This window comes from Caretta caretta, chromosome 2 (assembly GCF_965140235.1).
Source record: "Caretta caretta isolate rCarCar2 chromosome 2, rCarCar1.hap1, whole genome shotgun sequence".
Classification (NCBI taxonomy): Eukaryota; Metazoa; Chordata; order Testudines; family Cheloniidae; genus Caretta; species Caretta caretta.
Genome location: NC_134207.1, coordinates 267,196,937 through 267,214,266, shown reverse-complemented (window position 1 = coordinate 267,214,266; position 17,330 = coordinate 267,196,937). Strand labels below are relative to the sequence as shown.

At 42.1% G+C, this 17,330-nt stretch overlaps 1 protein-coding gene across 1 annotated transcript in view; it reads left to right on the top strand.

The window, feature by feature from the left end:
- Positions 1–17,330, top strand: part of SMARCC1 (SWI/SNF related BAF chromatin remodeling complex subunit C1) — a 192,444-nt gene that overhangs the window by 127,364 nt on the left and 47,750 nt on the right. Inside the window, exons 23-25 of the mRNA XM_048837290.2 lie at positions 2,329–2,443; positions 3,447–3,601; positions 12,096–12,230. Of these exons, the coding sequence (XP_048693247.2) occupies positions 2,329–2,443; positions 3,447–3,601; positions 12,096–12,230 (405 nt within the window). The remainder of the gene's footprint in view (positions 1–2,328; positions 2,444–3,446; positions 3,602–12,095; positions 12,231–17,330) is intronic.

Below are 17,330 nucleotides of genomic sequence, written 5' to 3'. Positions count from 1 at the left end.
TCGGTGGGAGATGTCCTAGTCATTACTTGGCCTCAAGACCTGCTATGCCCTTATCCCCCAATACTGCTCCTGTTTAAGTTCATAAAGAAACAGAGACAAGAGGAACTAGTAACCATCTTCATAGCACTGTCGTGGCTGAGACAGGCTGTGGTTCCCAGAGCTGATTCATATATCTACAGTCTCTTCTCTGCCTTTTTCTGACCCTGATTCTCTTCACCCAGGTATCAGCATTGGTCCCCTCCCCCAGTCTTGCAGCACTTTACCTCAAAAGCATGGCTGCCTGATGGCCCTCTGGTATAGCATAGGTCTGCTCTCCAGAAGTTCAGTGGGTGCTGCTCAATATCAGAAAGCACTAACTAGAAAAAGTGTGGAAACGCTTCCAGGCTTGTTGCAACCATCAAGCTGTACTTCCTCTCAAATCCTCTGTCGCATATCCTCAGTTACCTGTCAAATTAAAGACTACAGGCTTATCGCTGAGCTCCATCAAGGTTGTTCTAGCTGCCATCTTTTCACCCTCCCGTACAAGGAGTCTGTCTTCACCCACCCCAGCACTGCAAGATTTATCAAGGGTCTATTTAACCTCTTCCTACCAAGGAACCAACTGCACCATGGGACTTCACCTTAGTTCCCAGTGCTCTGAGGAAACTCTCCTGCAAACCTGTGGGGAGTTACTGCCTCCTTCATTTGTCCCTTAAGACCTTGTTCATGTTAGCCATTACTTCGCCTAGGATGGGTGGGGGATCTTGAATCCTTGATGGAGGACCCATCATACACGGGGTGCTTCCATGATGAGGTGACTTTACATCCACATCCTCGCTTCCTTCCTAAAGTCTCTTCAGAATTCCATGTTAATCAGGATATTCACCCACCAGTATTTTACCCCATGCCTCACTCTAGTAGAGAAGAAGCGACCCTCCATACGCACTATTAAGAGCTCTTCCCTTTTACCTTGACAGGACTTGGCCCTTTTGGGTTTCCCCTACACTCTTCATCTCTGTTGCAGAAAGAATGAATGGACATCTGATCTCCATCCAGAGATTGTCCAAATGGGTTGCAGGTTGTGTCCTGTTAGGCTACAAAGCCTTAGGGGTTCATCTCCCTCCTCCTTCCCCCCGAGAGTTATTGTTCATTCCACCAGGGCTCAATTCACCTCAGCAGCCCTTGTCAAAAATGTATGCAACTCAGACATCTGCAGGGCAGCCACCTGGTCATTGCTACATATATTTTACCAGCATTGCACTCTCATGCCTGCCTCCAGGACTGACATAATGACACTTGCCTACCATACTAGATCCAGTTCCTTGATGCCCTCCTCCTTAGTGGAGGTACTACTTGGGAGTCTCCTTATGTGGACCATCCAAAGGGACACTACTTGAAGCAACAGGAGAGGTTACTTACCATGTACAGTAACTTGAGTTCTTTGAGATGTGTGTCCCGATGGGTGCTCCATTACCTGCCCTCCTTCCCCTCTGCCTCAGAGTCTCTTTCTTGGGACTTTTGTGGTTGAGTAGGACCTGGAGTGGCGGCAGGTCTCCTCCTCTCTATATACTGTTATATCAGGGCACGAGGTTTCTAGGGCACAGGTGTAGACCTGGGGAGACAGCTGACAAAAATTTCCGATCAAGAGCACACTGGCACCCTTGCATATCTAGACATGGAGCATCCATAGCGATACAAATCTTGAACTGAAGTACAGTTCAAGGTAAGTAACTTCTCCTTCATTTTATTTCCCTTCCTTATGCCACACTTTTGCAAATACCTGTTGCTTTTTTCTGTTGGACAAAAATACTCTTTCCCACTGTGTGTAATTACACGGCAGCACTCATTGCCACATGATATTATTGAGGCCAAGAACTTACTAAGATTCAAAAAGGGATTGGATGTTTATAGGGATAACAAGAATATCCAGGTTTATAATACTGAATGCTAACAAAAATTTTGGAAAGGATATAAAATCTCATGCTTCAGTCTTAAACCAATCTGTAACTATTAAGGATTAGAATGAAATCTTTGGGGAGGGACAAGATGATTCCACTTCTCTCTACTGTGAGGTTTCTTGCACTGTCTGCTGAAACAAAATCTGGTGCTGCCCCCTGTTGAAGATGGCTTCCTGGACTAGATAGGTCATGGATCGGATCCAATATGGCAATTGCTTTGTGCCCAAGAACCTTGACCATGGTTGTGAAAAGAACAAACAGGCAGTCCCAAACTGAGTCCACCTTCTCAAGGATGATAGAGCGTTTCAAAGTGAATCTGTGACCAAGCTAACAAGGAATTTTTTCTTATGTTTCACTTTCTCTCTTCCGTCATACCCCTCCAACACTCTAGGTTGAAAGCAAAGGAGAAGGTGAAATAGAGGAAGGTGATAAGGTGCAGGAAGGAGAAAATGAGAGAAATCCAGAAAAGGAGCAGGACAGTGAAGTCACTTCCGATACCAAGTCAGGTAATAGACACCGGCTGTTACTTGAGCTGCATTTTAGTTTTAAAAGCCTTTTTCCAAAGCTGTAAGAATAGACTATAAAGTTAATTGTGGCAGAAATATTTCCTCTCGCACAACAGGTCTGCAGCTTGGTTCAGCAGCAGATATTCCAGTTCATTTCACAGAAAAGCTGAAGTGCTAAATTCATATTGCAATCGTTTCAGACTTCAATTAAGGGACTTTTTTCATCTTGGCTGTAGGGACTGAGCGAGCAGATTGCTAAACTAAAGTGAGCACAAACCATATAAATGAGTTTATTTCTATATGCTAATCTGTTGGTCCATTCCTAATGTAAAGAAGCAGATGAATGGGACTACTATGAACACAGCTTTGTGCTTAAAAGCTTAACAAGCTTTCTCCGTTTCCTTACAAGGTTGTGCAAATCATTTCATTCGACTAGTTGGGAATAAAGTACTGAAAAATCATAGTATCTTCCTATATTTTAAAATACCATGTCATTTCTCATATGAATCTGTGTTCTGATTGTCATATAGATCTGGCACATCTTTTCTGATAGGATTTTTTTCATCAGGATTTTAGGGAGGACAGAGCAAAACAATAAAAAGGTCTCCGTTTGCCTCTCAAAATGGAGAAGTTCATGGAATTTGTTTATTGGAAATACAACTTAAAATTATATTGATATTAAGTCTAAGAAAAAGATGGGAAGAGAAGAGTGCACAGGGGTAGGAAATGAAAGCACTTTAGGAGCATCACCCTTAAGGGTTTTGGGGGGATCCTCTGGAATACACATTTTGTGGAGGTATTCAAACTGCTTCTGTAGCAGTATGTGGAGAAATGCTGAGGCGCTATAATAATGTAAAGCACTTAAGTGGGAGAGTTGTAATGTGCATGCATGGGTTTATGCTGTGTGAGCACAGAAGTACGTGCTGTGTAAATCCTGTCCCTGATGTGATAATCATTAACAGTGAAGAATGAATGTAAAGAAATTATTGGGTCATCTCTTTAGAAGAGAAGGAGTCAGAAGAGAACAAGGAAAACGTTGATGCGTGCAAAGACAAGGAAAGCGAAGCTGGAAAGAAGAAAGTGGAACATGAAATCTCTGAAGGAAATGTAGCTACAGCTGCAGCTGCTGCTCTTGCCTCAGCTGCCACCAAAGCAAAGGTTTGTCCTATACAAATGTCCACTGCAGCTGATTTCCAGTTTCAATTGGGAAGTGTTCAAAAATGGCCCATTGTTCCAAACCACTGGGATTTTAAGTGCTTTTTTGTTTGTTTGTGCTCTTTCACTTCCGCTGTTTGCACACTATCCTTAAATGAAATTGTTTCCCTGTGAATAGTTTAATGCTACCATTGTAAACTTACTAACGTCAGGGTGAGCATCCCCAAAAAAGGTCATCTTTTCAATGTGTAACGTGGGCAGTTGTCTCTGCTGGGTGTGCTGTTAGTGGTCAAGGAACAGGATTGGGAGGCAAGATTTGTGGGTTCTCTTCTTGGATCTGTCACTGACTAGTTGTGTGACCTGAGGCAATTCATTTAACTTCTCTGTACCTAAGTTTTTTCATCAGTAAAATAAGTGTAACACTTACTTCGCAAGACAATGTGATAATTATAAAGATCTCTGAGATCCTCACATGAAAGGTCGTCTGTTGTTTTTCAGGGCTGGATATTGAGAGAGTGGTATTTTTTCCATTCCATATTTGTGTTAAATGGCCTCTTAAACTTTCCAGCCACAAATCAATGAATTATTTTTTTCAGTCTGCCTTTTTTATGTATATTTTTAAATCCTTTGATTCTCACTTATTAAGTTGTCTGCAGACTTTACCTAATGAGCCATAGCTTGAATCAGTGTTCCACGTGGCAGCTCTGGCTTACAGTTTTTATTGTAAATATCTTCTGAATATCCTGCTTCATTCAATTTAATGAATGTTACACCCTTCTTCCTCTTCATATTTAAGACCTCTCCTCTACTTCCCAGATAATTTGTTTCATTGTAATCCTTTTTCTGTCTTTTTGTTCTTTTCACTAGCTCTGCTGAATACTATGCGTCACAAATTCCAGGTCAGGTTTTAGTAATAAAATGTATAACTAGGTCCACTTGGGTGGGCCTCAGCACTGAAATTGCTCGTATAGTAAAATACCCCAATTAATTATTGCTGTAGGATGGATTTGTGGCATTTTTCTGCCTCTGCGAGAGACCCTTATTACTGTGACCCCATCGTGTGTGGAAAGTCAATTAGATTATCTGCCATATCACTTGCCTGGTTTGCTTATGATGATGTTTTGTAACTTGTGCTTCATCTCCTCAGAGAGTGTGTGTGTGTGTGTGTGTTTTCTTGGCAGGTCCCTTGACACTGCTTGGGATGCATACTTTCCAGTGCTGGATTTCTTTGTCCTGCATTTTTTGACAGTGGCTGAGTAGTCATTGCCATGCTAATTGAGCTTAGGAGAGGCAAAAATAATAATCTGGTAGAGCAAGGAAAAGCTGTTAGTCCCTCTGGAAAAAGAGCTCCAGTTGATTGCTGCATATTTCTTTGAAACAAACTGACCTCAAAAGAGGAATGGGAGACAGACAGCCTCTGGCATGGTGGGGGAAGGAAGAAATGAGGGTTCACACAGAGCCCCAGCCTTGTGGGGAGAAAGGAGGATGCTAGGATAAATTGGGGGATTGGGACAAACAGAACCCCTGATAGCATGTGGTTGGAGGAACCTGATGTGCTGGGAAGAAATATTCACTATGGGACTGCGGGGGAGGTGGCCACAGAGAGCCCCTGGCATGGAGGGAGAATGGAGCACATAGAACCCCTGCCATGGGGGGAAGATTAGGGGACCTTGGTATGGGAGGGAAGAGTAGTATGGGGGAATGCACAGAACCCCTGCTGTGGGGGGAGCAAATGGGGGACCTTGGTATGGGAAAAGGAGGTTTTGGAGGGCACACAGAACCCCTGCAGGATGAAGATGAGGGGAGTTGTAGGGAGGGGTGGCACACAAGCTTGCAGAGGGATCGAGGGAGCCCTGGCATGTGCGGTAAGCTTGTCCAACACAAGTTACATAGTGTGCTCCCCCCATAGTTTTTAGTGGAGCCTCTGGTTCTGGAGGAGCTCAGCAACTCTTGACGGGCAAAACAGTGGGAACTCCTTTCCAGAACATGGACTTAACTTCCCTTTAAACTAGTCTGTACTCAGGGAGCGCCCTAGATTTTTCTAGCTGCAGATGTTCTTACTCTCTTGGGGCATATGGATGCTGTGGGTGCAAATTTGAAGGTCCTGAGTTTGTAGCATCCATGTGAGGAAGTTGCAGCACAGCATTTTTGTGTGCACTGCTATTCTCGCCCCTTTTGTCCAAACTGCAGGTCAGTGTAGACATGTCGTTAGAAATACCAGCAGAGTTTGGTCCCTGCGGTTTGTTATATTCCCAGATAATGAGTCATACTCTGGCTTCTGTCGTGACTCTGACAATTGTTCGGGGGGGGCAATGTAGTCGACCTACAGTCTAGTCAGGTTTATTAATATAGGCCTTATCCCCTTCCCCTGAGCATAGTTGTACTCATTTCTGATTCGGTTTGAGTTGTTGTGAATTCTTATCTGCGAAAAGGGCACTCTGTCAAGTTAGGGTATGATGATGTCACTATAATGGGATCGTTTAAACGCTCAAAACCCTTGAATTTGAGACTGTTGGATTCAGGTAAAGCAATCTTTTAGGTAGTCCCCTTATGGCAATGGCTAGGTTTAAAGTCTTTGAAATGTCATACATCATTTTATTGAGACTGATCTGAGAAAGGGGATGCGGTTGAAGCTCCATTTACAGTTTGACACACACTTTAAAATGTAATATTAAACTGGCATACAGGATTCCCCAATTGTTCGTTTATTAATTTTAGGATTATTTTGAGATGTGAATACCAAGGTGACTTTTTTTCTATCAGCCTTATAAACTCAACCTGAGATCTGAAGATCAAGCTGTTCTTTCTGTCTCTTCCATCATCACTATCGAGGATTAATTCAGAACTTAAATGTTGATGCACGAGCCATGGCAGAATCAGATCAGGCTTTCATGGCTATGTTAGCACTGCAAGGCTAAAAAGGAATAAATGCTTTTAGTAAAGTAAGCAGATAGTGGTCACAAGGAGCAGATGGTTTTGAGCCATTTAAAGAAGCCATTTGAAAGTTGTGTTCTGACACACCTTCTAGATCTCTCTGTTTTTTTAATAACCCTCTGTCTGCTGTGATAACCCACACAATTGTGAAAAAATGACAAATACCCCTTAGTTGTGCTTCTCAGGTCTGGAATTCCTTTCTTTCATCAAGAGGTGGTAAGATGATCAAAGTATTTTTTAATTCTGATCTAATTTCTGTAGAACCTTTTATCTGAGGATCTCAGTGTCATAACAAACACTAACTAAACTACACATCATGCCTGGGAAATATGTATTATACCCATTTTACAGATGGCAAAACTGAGGCATGGATATGATTTGTTATATTATAGTGTGAAATGGCTTGGGATGCATAATAAGTGCTGCACATGTGCTGTGTGTGTGACTGAGTGTAGCTTTCTGGACTCTTGATCTGTTAGATACTTATCTGTATATTTCCTTTGGGTGCAAAAAAAGTAGTGCAGACTGGAAATGGAAGAATGTTACACTAGTGGAGGTTCTCCCGATAAACTGGGGTCCTTGCTTCATGATCACATTTGGTGATAACTCTAGTGAATGTTTCCTTTCAAAACTTATTTTAATATCAAAAGATCTAAACAGCAACCTAGTTTATATATGCAGTCAGTGCAATACGAGGGGCTGAATGTCCTGAAGCACTTTACAAAGCATTCAGAGCATGCAATGCCTTATTTAAAGCCAAATTCTAGAGCTATAATATGAGACTATTTCCCAAAGAGGCGCTGGTGCTTCAGACCATCTGGCTTCATTGTAGGTAATTTTGCATGTCTGCATCTAGGTCTGAAGAGTAGAAATGAGATCTTCCGTAAATAGCAAAACCCCTTATAGCCTGAACACCATGGATTGATGGGCATTTTCAGGCAAGCAATAAAAATGTAAATAGGAGTGAAATTTAATCTTTTATTTTGAGAGGCTTCCTGCTCCCAATCAAGCTCATGTCCCCATTTTCTTCCGTTGGTGGTGGATGTAAGAGGAAGAAAAGGCTTGGATAATGCAGTCCTTTTGATTTTGACAAAGGCACACCGAGAAAATTTATATTAGAGGAAATAATGTCCTGTAATCAGGACCTTCACGCTCCAGAGTAAAATTGGAGTGCAACAAGGCCTTCTCTTCCCATTTGCACTAAAATTTCAAACAGCATTAAGGCCTTTTGTGAGCCATGTCTGTGTCTGAGATGGAATAATTTAAACTTTAATATTAACCCCAGACCACTAAGGCCTGGTCTACACTGGGGGGGGGAGGGGGGTCAACCTAAGTTACGCAACTTCAGCTATGTGAATAACATAGCTGAAGTCGACGTACTTAGATTGACTTACCGTGGTGTCTTCATTGCAGTGAGTCGACTGCTGCCGCTCCCCCATCGACTCTGCCTGTGCCTCTTGCTGAGCTGGAGTACAGGAGTTGACAGGAGAGCGCTCGAGGGGTCAATTTATTGTGTCTAGATTAGACACAGTCAATAGATCGATCGCTGCCCACCGATCCGGCGAGTAGTGAAGACATACCCTAATTCTAGCTTATATGGAAAGCTATTATAGTGTTGCAAACTTTGCATTAGAAATAGAACTGTAAGTGTCACAGGAGAAATCTTGCAGTTAGCTTTTCTGGGGGAGGTTGGTGGCTGTGGGACAATTTATTAAAAGAATGTGTCAGTGTGTTTTAGAGGCAACACAATATAGTGGTGAGTTGGGAGCTGGTCATCAGGAGACATGGTTTCTGTTTGCAGATCTGCTAGTAACTTTGAATTTGGGCAAGGCACTTCACTTCTGCACTATAGTTTTCCATATGTAGAATGGAGCTAATAATCCCCATACACACGCAGTTTGTAAAGTGCTTAACACTTTTGGTGAAAGGTTCAAAGTGGTAAATAATAGGTTTTTTTGTATGAGATTTTTGTTTGGGGTTTTTTGTTTTGTTTTTTAATTGTTTTGGTGATACACCCATTGCATCTCTTCCCTTCCCAACCCCAAATTGCTGAATTAATATTCGCTGACCATGAAAATGCATTTCAGGACCTATGGGTCCTTTCATTTTTTCCCACCACTGGACACCCTTTCTGCTGCAGATTGATATAGTGCTCTTTATCTAGTCATGTGGTTGATCAAAACAGCCTATGACAAGAATACTGATTTATAAATAATCAAGACAGAAGGGATCATTGTGATGGTGTAGTCTGACCTCCTGCATAACACAGCCCATAGAACTTCCCTGAAATAACTTGTTTGAACTAGAGCAGATCTTTTAGAAAAACATCCAGTCTTGATTTAAAATTTTCCAGTGTTGGAGAATCCACCACAGACCATGATAAGGTTCTCTCATGGATCAGTAACTGGTTAAAAGACAGGAAGCAAAGGGTAGAAATAAATGCTTAGTTTTCACAGTCGAGAGAGGAAACTGTACTGGGACTAGTCTCATTCAACATAATCATAAATGAGCTGGAAAAGGGGGTAAACAGCGAGGTGGCAAAATTTGCAGACAACACACAATTACTCAAGATAGTTAAGTCAAAACCTGACTGCAAAGAGTTACAAAGAAATCTCACTACACTAGGTGACTGGGCATTAAAGTGGCAGATGAAATTCATTGTTGATAAATGCAACGTAGTGTACATAGGCAAACATAATCCCAGCTATACATACAAAATGATGGGGTCTAAATTAGCTGTTACTACTCAAGAAAGAGATCTTGGGGTCATTGTGCTCAATGTGTGGTGGCAGTCAAAACAAGCTAACCATGTTAGGAACCATTAGGAAAGGAATAGATGGTAACAGAGAAAATATCATAATGCTACTATGTGAATCCATGGTATGACCACTTCTTGAATACAAAGTGCAGTTCTGGTCACCCCATCTCAAAAAGGATATATTAGAATTGGAAAGGTCCAGAGAAGGGTAACAAAAATGATTAGGGGTATAGAACAGCTTCCATATGAGGAGAGATTAAAAAGACTGGGACTTCTTGGCTTGGAAAAAGATGACTGAGCAGGATATGGTAGAGGTCATGAATGGTGTGGAGAAGAGGAATAAGGAAGTGTTATTTATTCCTTCACTTAAATAAGAACCATGGGTTACCTGATTAAATTAATAGGCAGCAGGTTTAAAACAAACATCAGAAGGTACTTCTTCACACAATGCAGAGTGAATCTGTGGAACTCGTTGCCAGAGGATGTTGTGCAGTCCAAAACTATAACTGGGTTCAAAAAATAATTCGATAAGTTCATGGAGAATAGGTCCCATCAATGAGTATTAGCCCAGATAGTCAGGGATGCAACCCCATGCTCTGGGTGTCTCTAGCCTCTGATTGCCATAAGAGGGGAGTGGATGACAGAGGATGGATCACTTGAGAATTGCCTGTTGTGTTGATTCCCTTTGAAGCCCCTGGCATTGCCCATGGTTGGAAGACAGGATTTTGGCTAAATGGACCATTGGTCTAACCCAATATGGCCATTCTTATGTTAAATTGTTCCAGTGGTTATTTACCCTCACCGTTAAAAATTTGTGCCTTATTGCTAATCTGAATTTCTTGCTTGAGCTTTCATTGGATCATGTTATACCTTTGTCTGTTAGATTGAAGACCCCATTGAAGTCAAATATTTGTTCTTCATGTAGGTACTTATAAACTGTGATTAAGTCACCCTTTAGTCTTCATTTTGATAAATTAAATAGATTTAGCTGCTTGAGTCCCTCACGGAGGCATATTTTCCAGTTCAGTTCTTTAATTATTCTTGTGGCGCTTCTCTGAATCCTTTCCAGTTTATTAGCATCCTTGAATTGTGGGCACCAGAACGGGACACACGATTCCAGTAGCAGTCGCATCAGTGCCCAATACAGAGATAAAATAGCCTCTCTGCTTTTACTCGGTAGTCCTGTGCTTGTACTTCCAGGGAACTCATTAGTCCTGCATTTGCTACTGCTGTGATCAGGCGAAGGTGCCACCCCTGGCGACTGTAACCCTCCACTCGACCAGGGTACAAGCCTCTTCAGCAGCTTTCCTAGCCCAAGCGCCTACCCAGGACATCTGTAGGGCAGCCACGTGGTCGCCTGTCCACATTTTCACGTCCTATTACACACTTACCCATCAGGTCTGGGACGATGTTGGCTTCAGTAGAGCCATACTGCAAGCCGCTAGACTGAACTCTGAGCCCACCTCCGGGGATATTGCTTGTTAGTCACCTAGAATGGAATTGACATGAGCAGACGCTCGAAGAAGAAAAACGGTTACCTACCTTTCGTAACTGTTGTTCTTCGAGATGTGTTGCTCGTGTCCATCCCCTTACCTGCCCCTCTGTCGGAGTTGCCAGCAAGAAGGAACCAAAAGGGCATAGGGTCAGCAGCGCCTAATATACCAACGCACGGCACTCAAGAGGGTGCTACAGCCAACCCTACAAATACCACTAAGGCAAAAATCTCCAATGACTATGCACATGGGCGTGTGCACACCTAGAATAGAATGAACATGAGCCACACATCTCAAAGAACAACAGTTACAAAAGATAGGTAACTGTTTTTTGGCTGGCGGGGGAGTGTACGTATTCGAGCAGTGAGTTGTAACAATAGCTAGTATGTGTGGTCAATTAAAGTGCTCATCCTTCTGTCTTTTTACATTTTAAACTTGAAATACTCAAGCAGTGCTTGAGAGCTGTTTCATTTAGATGGCATGTATTTAAATAATTAATCATCCTTAGATGTACATCTGATTATCTGCAATAGTAAAGATAAAGCTTGAGGGGGATATTTGAGGCCCGTTGGTTTTGTCTGTAAGCTGTTTTTGCACTCTTAAATTTTGAATGTAGCTTCAGTATTTCATAAAAGAGCAATGCAGTAAACTGGTTGTAAAGAAAAACTGGGGTTTCTTTTATATAACCTTTCAACAAACTTTATACACTGGCAGTGAGGCGTAGCTACTTAAGGCTGTGTAGACTCTCTCCCTGGTTGAAATGGAACTGCTACATTGGGCAAAATTGTAATTTTACTTGTTTGAGCAAAGGTCTCTAGAATGGCAGAGGTATATCTGTCATTTCCTCAGTCTTCTTGAGTGTCTTCCTGTGTAGTAGCCTCACAGACACCACAATAATGAAGACTTTTTAGATCACATGTAACTGAGCCACCATAAATCTTTTGCCCTTTGATAACTCATTACCCCCTCGCTCTTCCATTTTAAAACCTCCACTCCAGTTGTTCTCAAATTCAGATGGTTTTAAGACAAAATCAGATTGTCTAGGGGGAGTGAGCTTGTACAGTATTCATTTATATATAAGCTTAACATCTATCTACTTTGACTAAAGACTTCAGAAATACTAGGAGGATGATCATTGTGAAGATAAAGGATTGCAAATGAAAAGAAAATAAATATTTGGTTAAAGTGAACAAATGGAAAATCTAGGACACAACTCATACTTGATTATTCAATCCCTTAAAGCACTGAACTGTCTATTTTGTAAAGGTTGTGTGTGCAGGAGGGTGCTAAGTTTTGTGTTTTTTATCCTTAGCACCTAGCAGCAGTGGAAGAGCGAAAGATCAAGTCCTTGGTAGCCCTCTTGGTGGAAACACAAATGAAGAAACTGGAGATCAAACTTCGTCATTTTGAAGAGCTGGAAACAATCATGGACAGAGAGAAGGAGGCAGTAAGTGCAGGAGACTAATTCTCTGTGATGTCCTAGAGCAAGCCAATGGCTAGAGAGGTCTCTGCATGTCAAAACAGCTGGTGTATTAGCAATTTCATCTGTTCCTGACCCTTTAAATATACAACTCTTGTTAGCTCACCTTGGGTATATCTACACTGCAATTAAAAACCCACGGCTGGCCCATGCCAGCTGACTCAGGCTCTGGCTAAGGGGCTGTTTAACTTTGGTGTGGATGTTCATGCTTGGGCTGGAGCCCGGGCTCTAGGACCCTGTCAGGTGGAAAGGTCCCAGATCTTGGACAGAGTCTGAATGTCTAAACTGCAATTAAACAGTCCCTTAGTGCCAGCAGAATCAGCTGGCACTGGCCAACCACTGCTGTCTAACTGCAGTATAGACATACCCTTAGAATTCATAGTTACTCATATTAAGCTGTTTAATTCACCTCTCTGATGTGTCTACCCAGGATCTCTTCTGTGGTGTAAAAGAGTGAGTTAGGACTATCTATTATGCATTGGCCCCTAATTTGCCTCTTGCCCCCACCCTGTATTCATTCTGGGATGAAAATTTGCCAAGCTTGTGCAGAGATTACATCTGCTGAGTAGGGGGAGAGGAGCAATTTGTAATTCAAGGATGGCTATTCTTTCCTCCACAGGGAATGGGGTGGGGAGATGCTTTTCATACATCGCTAGGGTATGGTCTCTAGGACACCAATCCTCTGCCTTTTCTGTCCTCCCCAGGTTTTAGATCAAACCCTAGTCTGATCTTTCAGTCTGCTTCTCCAGTTCTTTTGTGGGATTTGCTCTTCCAGCTCCCCTGAGATTCTCACTTCCTCTGTGCTTTTAGTCAGTATTCTACTCAACCTGAGTAGCAGAGTGGGTACACTCCTGTGTGGCAGCATTCAACTCTCTGATCTTCACAGTGCACTTTACACTGTGGAGGAACTCCCTGAGTAGGTAACAGATCTCTGAGCTGGAGAAAGAATGGGGAGCTCCAAGAGAGGGGAGAGAGAGGAGGATGCAGCCATAGGCACGGATGGGAATGATGAGAAAGATGAGAAAGAATAGGAAAATGGCAGGTCAAAAGGGACAGAAAAAGGAAGCTAAGAACATGGGACAGAGGCGAGGGGGCCAGTAAGACAGTGCTCTGGGAACAAGCTCAGATTGGCATGGAAGACAATGAGTAGAGACAATGGAGGAAAAAGCGGAGGAGTTGAGCAGCAGGATAAGGTGATTGCTGATCAAAGAATCAGCATTCTGTCTTGGGAAGAGACTTAGCTTACTAGTAGGGGCTAGGACACAGGTTTAGTTTAGTTTCTGATCATTTGAAACATGACAGTCCTAATACAAATTAATAGTAATAAATCAGTGATTTTTTTGGCGGCTTCTTGAGTCTTTTGTTTTAACACTCAGTAATTTCTTTGCTGTGCACAATTAGAATCAGAAATACCAGGGAAAGAGATATTGTCTTTGCAGGATATGCAGCATTCACTGAATCAGCCTCTGACATATTGTTCAGCTGTTTTGTTTTTTTTTGAATGAGACATGGTATCCTTTTGACTACTTCAGTGGTGAGCTCAAAGTTAAATTTTTCATCCCTTTTTTTGCATATCCTGGTGGAGTAGTTGGTTTTTTCTCTTTGTGGGCAGTGTGGAGGTAACAGTAGATGAGATTATGGGCTAATTACCTGTAATTCCTGGGTTTTCCATACTTGCCTTTGTGACAGATATTGCAATAGTAGGCAACATTTTGGGGGACTATATTGTATTAAATCTACAAATGGTTTCTGTATGATTGTGTTCTACTCCATGGGGAAGGGTTACCACAGCTCCTCCAGGAACTAAAAACAGTGGAATGTGATTAAGGTGAATAACTGAAACTAAATAACTCTAGAGAGGTACCATACCCTGCAGTGGTTTGCACAGACTCCCTCATTCAAGCTGGATTTTCCAGAAACTAGGAAACAAAGGCCTTTTGGTTAAAATATATAATAAGCTTTCAGGGCTTTCTTTCTGATCCAGCAAATGGTCAGGACTTTCTATCCAAGGGGGGGCCCCAACCCTTGCAGAAAGTTTGGAGAAAGAATAAGTGTGCTTGCGTAGACATATCGGCATGGTAACTTGTAACTGCTGGCAAAACCCTGTTCATAGTCCTTGGAGAGCATCGCACAGGGGCTGGCCTTTAGGCAGACTGGTTTGCTGAGGGTATCGCAGTGTAAGGCAGGGAGCTGTGCAGCCTCAAAATCTTCAGTCAGAAAGCAGTGGGACAAGGGTCCCTGCCCAGGTACATATGACAGCTGCAGACCTTACTAGACACTCTTGGAGTGGACCATCAGGGTGGGGGTGTGCAGTGGGAGAGATACAGATGCAATTCCTGTGGCACTGTGGCAGTCCTCACATGTGAATTTAATGGAATTTACATCCACATCTTAGCATTAGTCAGACTGATAGAGTTTGACAAAGTGTGGTCTTTTGTCAAAAAAGAATGTCAACAAGAGATTCTTCTTTGCCTCGTATCCTCAGCTGTTTCACTCTGCATGTCTGCCTCTGACACTGATTGGCAACTAAAGAAATGGCCATAAATAAGTTGAAAAGGTTCTCTGTAGATTTTCTTATCTTTAGGGGGAAAACTCCATTATAGTGACAGCCTTTCTTTCTTTTTTCTTCATTTTGAGGCAGCCTGACATTTTCCTTCTTAACATTCTATGTATGAGTTCCCCCCCTGGCTCCTGGTGGCCAAAATTCAGCTATATGCCGCTGACACTCTGGATGTTTAGTGGAGTAATTAAATTTAACCAAAACAGAAGTTCCTCAGTACTGTGGTAGGTTCCATACCCACATGTCCATACAGCTCCACTTGAGCTGTCTCAGCCCTCTATTATAGTAAAGGTCACATGCTTGTAACTGTTAAAAAGAAATCTGCACGTGTGGCTGGGGGGTAGGAGGGAGGAGGTTTTATGCATAACACATTTTGTTCTATTTGTAATCTGAAGCTATTTCAGTGCTGATTATGTGTAACTGGAGATTCTGTTGATAGCAGCATTGTTGACCCAGAAATTGTGGTAACACATGAATGAATGCACTCTTTTTACTGTCGTGGAAAGGCAGTGTGGGAGGTAGAATGATGAACCAGTGATGGCTGCTGTAGTGTGAACATATTAGATAGATATTTATAAGTCATTTCTAATTGCGCATCTTTCTGAGGCAGCTTGAAAACATTATGCCATTCTAAATCTTTTCCTGTTGTAGATGTTTACAGCAAATGTACTGAAGAACCTTCAAAAATGCTATGTCAGGAGCATAGCACTTTTTTCCTGACATAGCACTTTTTTCCATTTCCTGTCACCTCCATGAGTCAAGTTGTTCATGCATTTGTTTGTGATGTGGACAGATGTGCACTGTGATCCAGGTTGAGACAATCTAATTTAGCTCCTGTATGATTTGTCATTGTCAGGTTATCACCTGGCTCTGAGAATTGAAAGGTAAATGCATGCGTACTGATCTGCCTTGATAGAAAACTTATGTGTATTGATGACAAACCCTCCTGAAGCCTAATTCTGTGGACATAACAATATGGTACATGTCTTTTTAAACCCATCTTTTTGCGCTTCTCCAGGAGTGTGGCTCAGCCGTTTCAGAGCTAGCATGTGGAACCTGCTGCGTTGGGCTGTGAATCAATTTTAGGCCTGACTTGCATCACAGCTCATGTATGTTTCACATGAGCCTTCAACTTTCATGAGTCTCTTTTGTGTGACTCTATCTCTTGTCCCCCTATCCTTTTTGCCATCCCAATGGGGGAACTGTGTAGAGGAAAAGCTTTCATCAGCATTTAGATTTGGTGCATATTGCTAGACACGTGTTTGCATTGTGGGGAAGTTTGTAATGACATTCTACTGGATTGCCCTTTTTACATGTATTGCACCAAGAGAAGATGGCCTGCAGATGGAGAAGCAGGAATGTGTTAGAATATGAAAGTAGGCTCCAGTGGTATCTTTTTATTAAGCCTTGCTCTCAGGGACTTCAAAGCAATTCTGCTGTGAACTGCCTGCCACCTATTGTTTCCGTTTTCACACATGCACCATTACACCATTGGTGTATTTGTCTTTTCATTGTATCAGGTTCCTCCTGGTAAAGTGTCAAATTGGTCAAGGACAAAGAAATCATGGCAGCATGAATAAACACATTGTGGTCATTACATGCTGAAAAAGAGCCCCCCACAAGAGCTATGCATTATTCCGATGAAGTGAGCTGTAGCTCACGAAAGCTTATGCTCAAATAAATTGGTTAGTCTCTAAGGTGCCACAAGTACTCCTTTTTGTTTTGTGGAGTGGTGTTCTTCTAGAAATCTTAAAGTATGTTGGCAATGAGCAAAGGACTCTGAATGCAGACAAACTGTTTGTTTTTTAGACCCCATAGTTTGTATTGTAGCTTTAAATGCTTCTGTTTGAACGGGCATTTAGCTTCTGGGGTGGAGAGGATGTTTTTGCTTTTACTAAAAAATCACATCATCTCTCTTTTGTTTCGTTCTTCCTGGGGAAGGGAAAGAAGAGTTTAGTTTGTATCTAGACATGCAGTTCATCTTCACAGAGCGTAACTCACCTGTGTTGAGATTGCAAAGAAACTGGGAAAAGAATTTATGAGCAGCATGTCTCAGAGGCTGGCATTTGGTCTCTGATCAGCTTCCTGGCTAACAGGGCAGATGCATTTTTAAAATACAGGTATCAAGCTGGTAAACTTTATAGGTGACTTTCCAAAATCCAATTTCCCCACTTTTTTGCTTTTCTTTCATGAGTAACTGAATAGAAGGGGGTTTGGATGGATCTGGTGAAAGCTATGTTGTGGTATACCTCAACTAGATTAAAACATTTAGAGGTACAAGGAAACACTTATCTGTTACGCTTTGCTGAGCTTAGAGTTAGCTAAGATGTACATATGAGCTTTTCTAACCATAATGAGAAGATCAGCATAGTAACAGCCGCATAGTAAGAAGCATCTTCTGCGGCTGACTTCATTTATTCATCATCTAGGTTACTTGTTACAAAGCTTTGTACTGAAACCACAATAACATGTTTTTAAAAAGTTTAAGGAAAAGGCAGCTGGTCCAA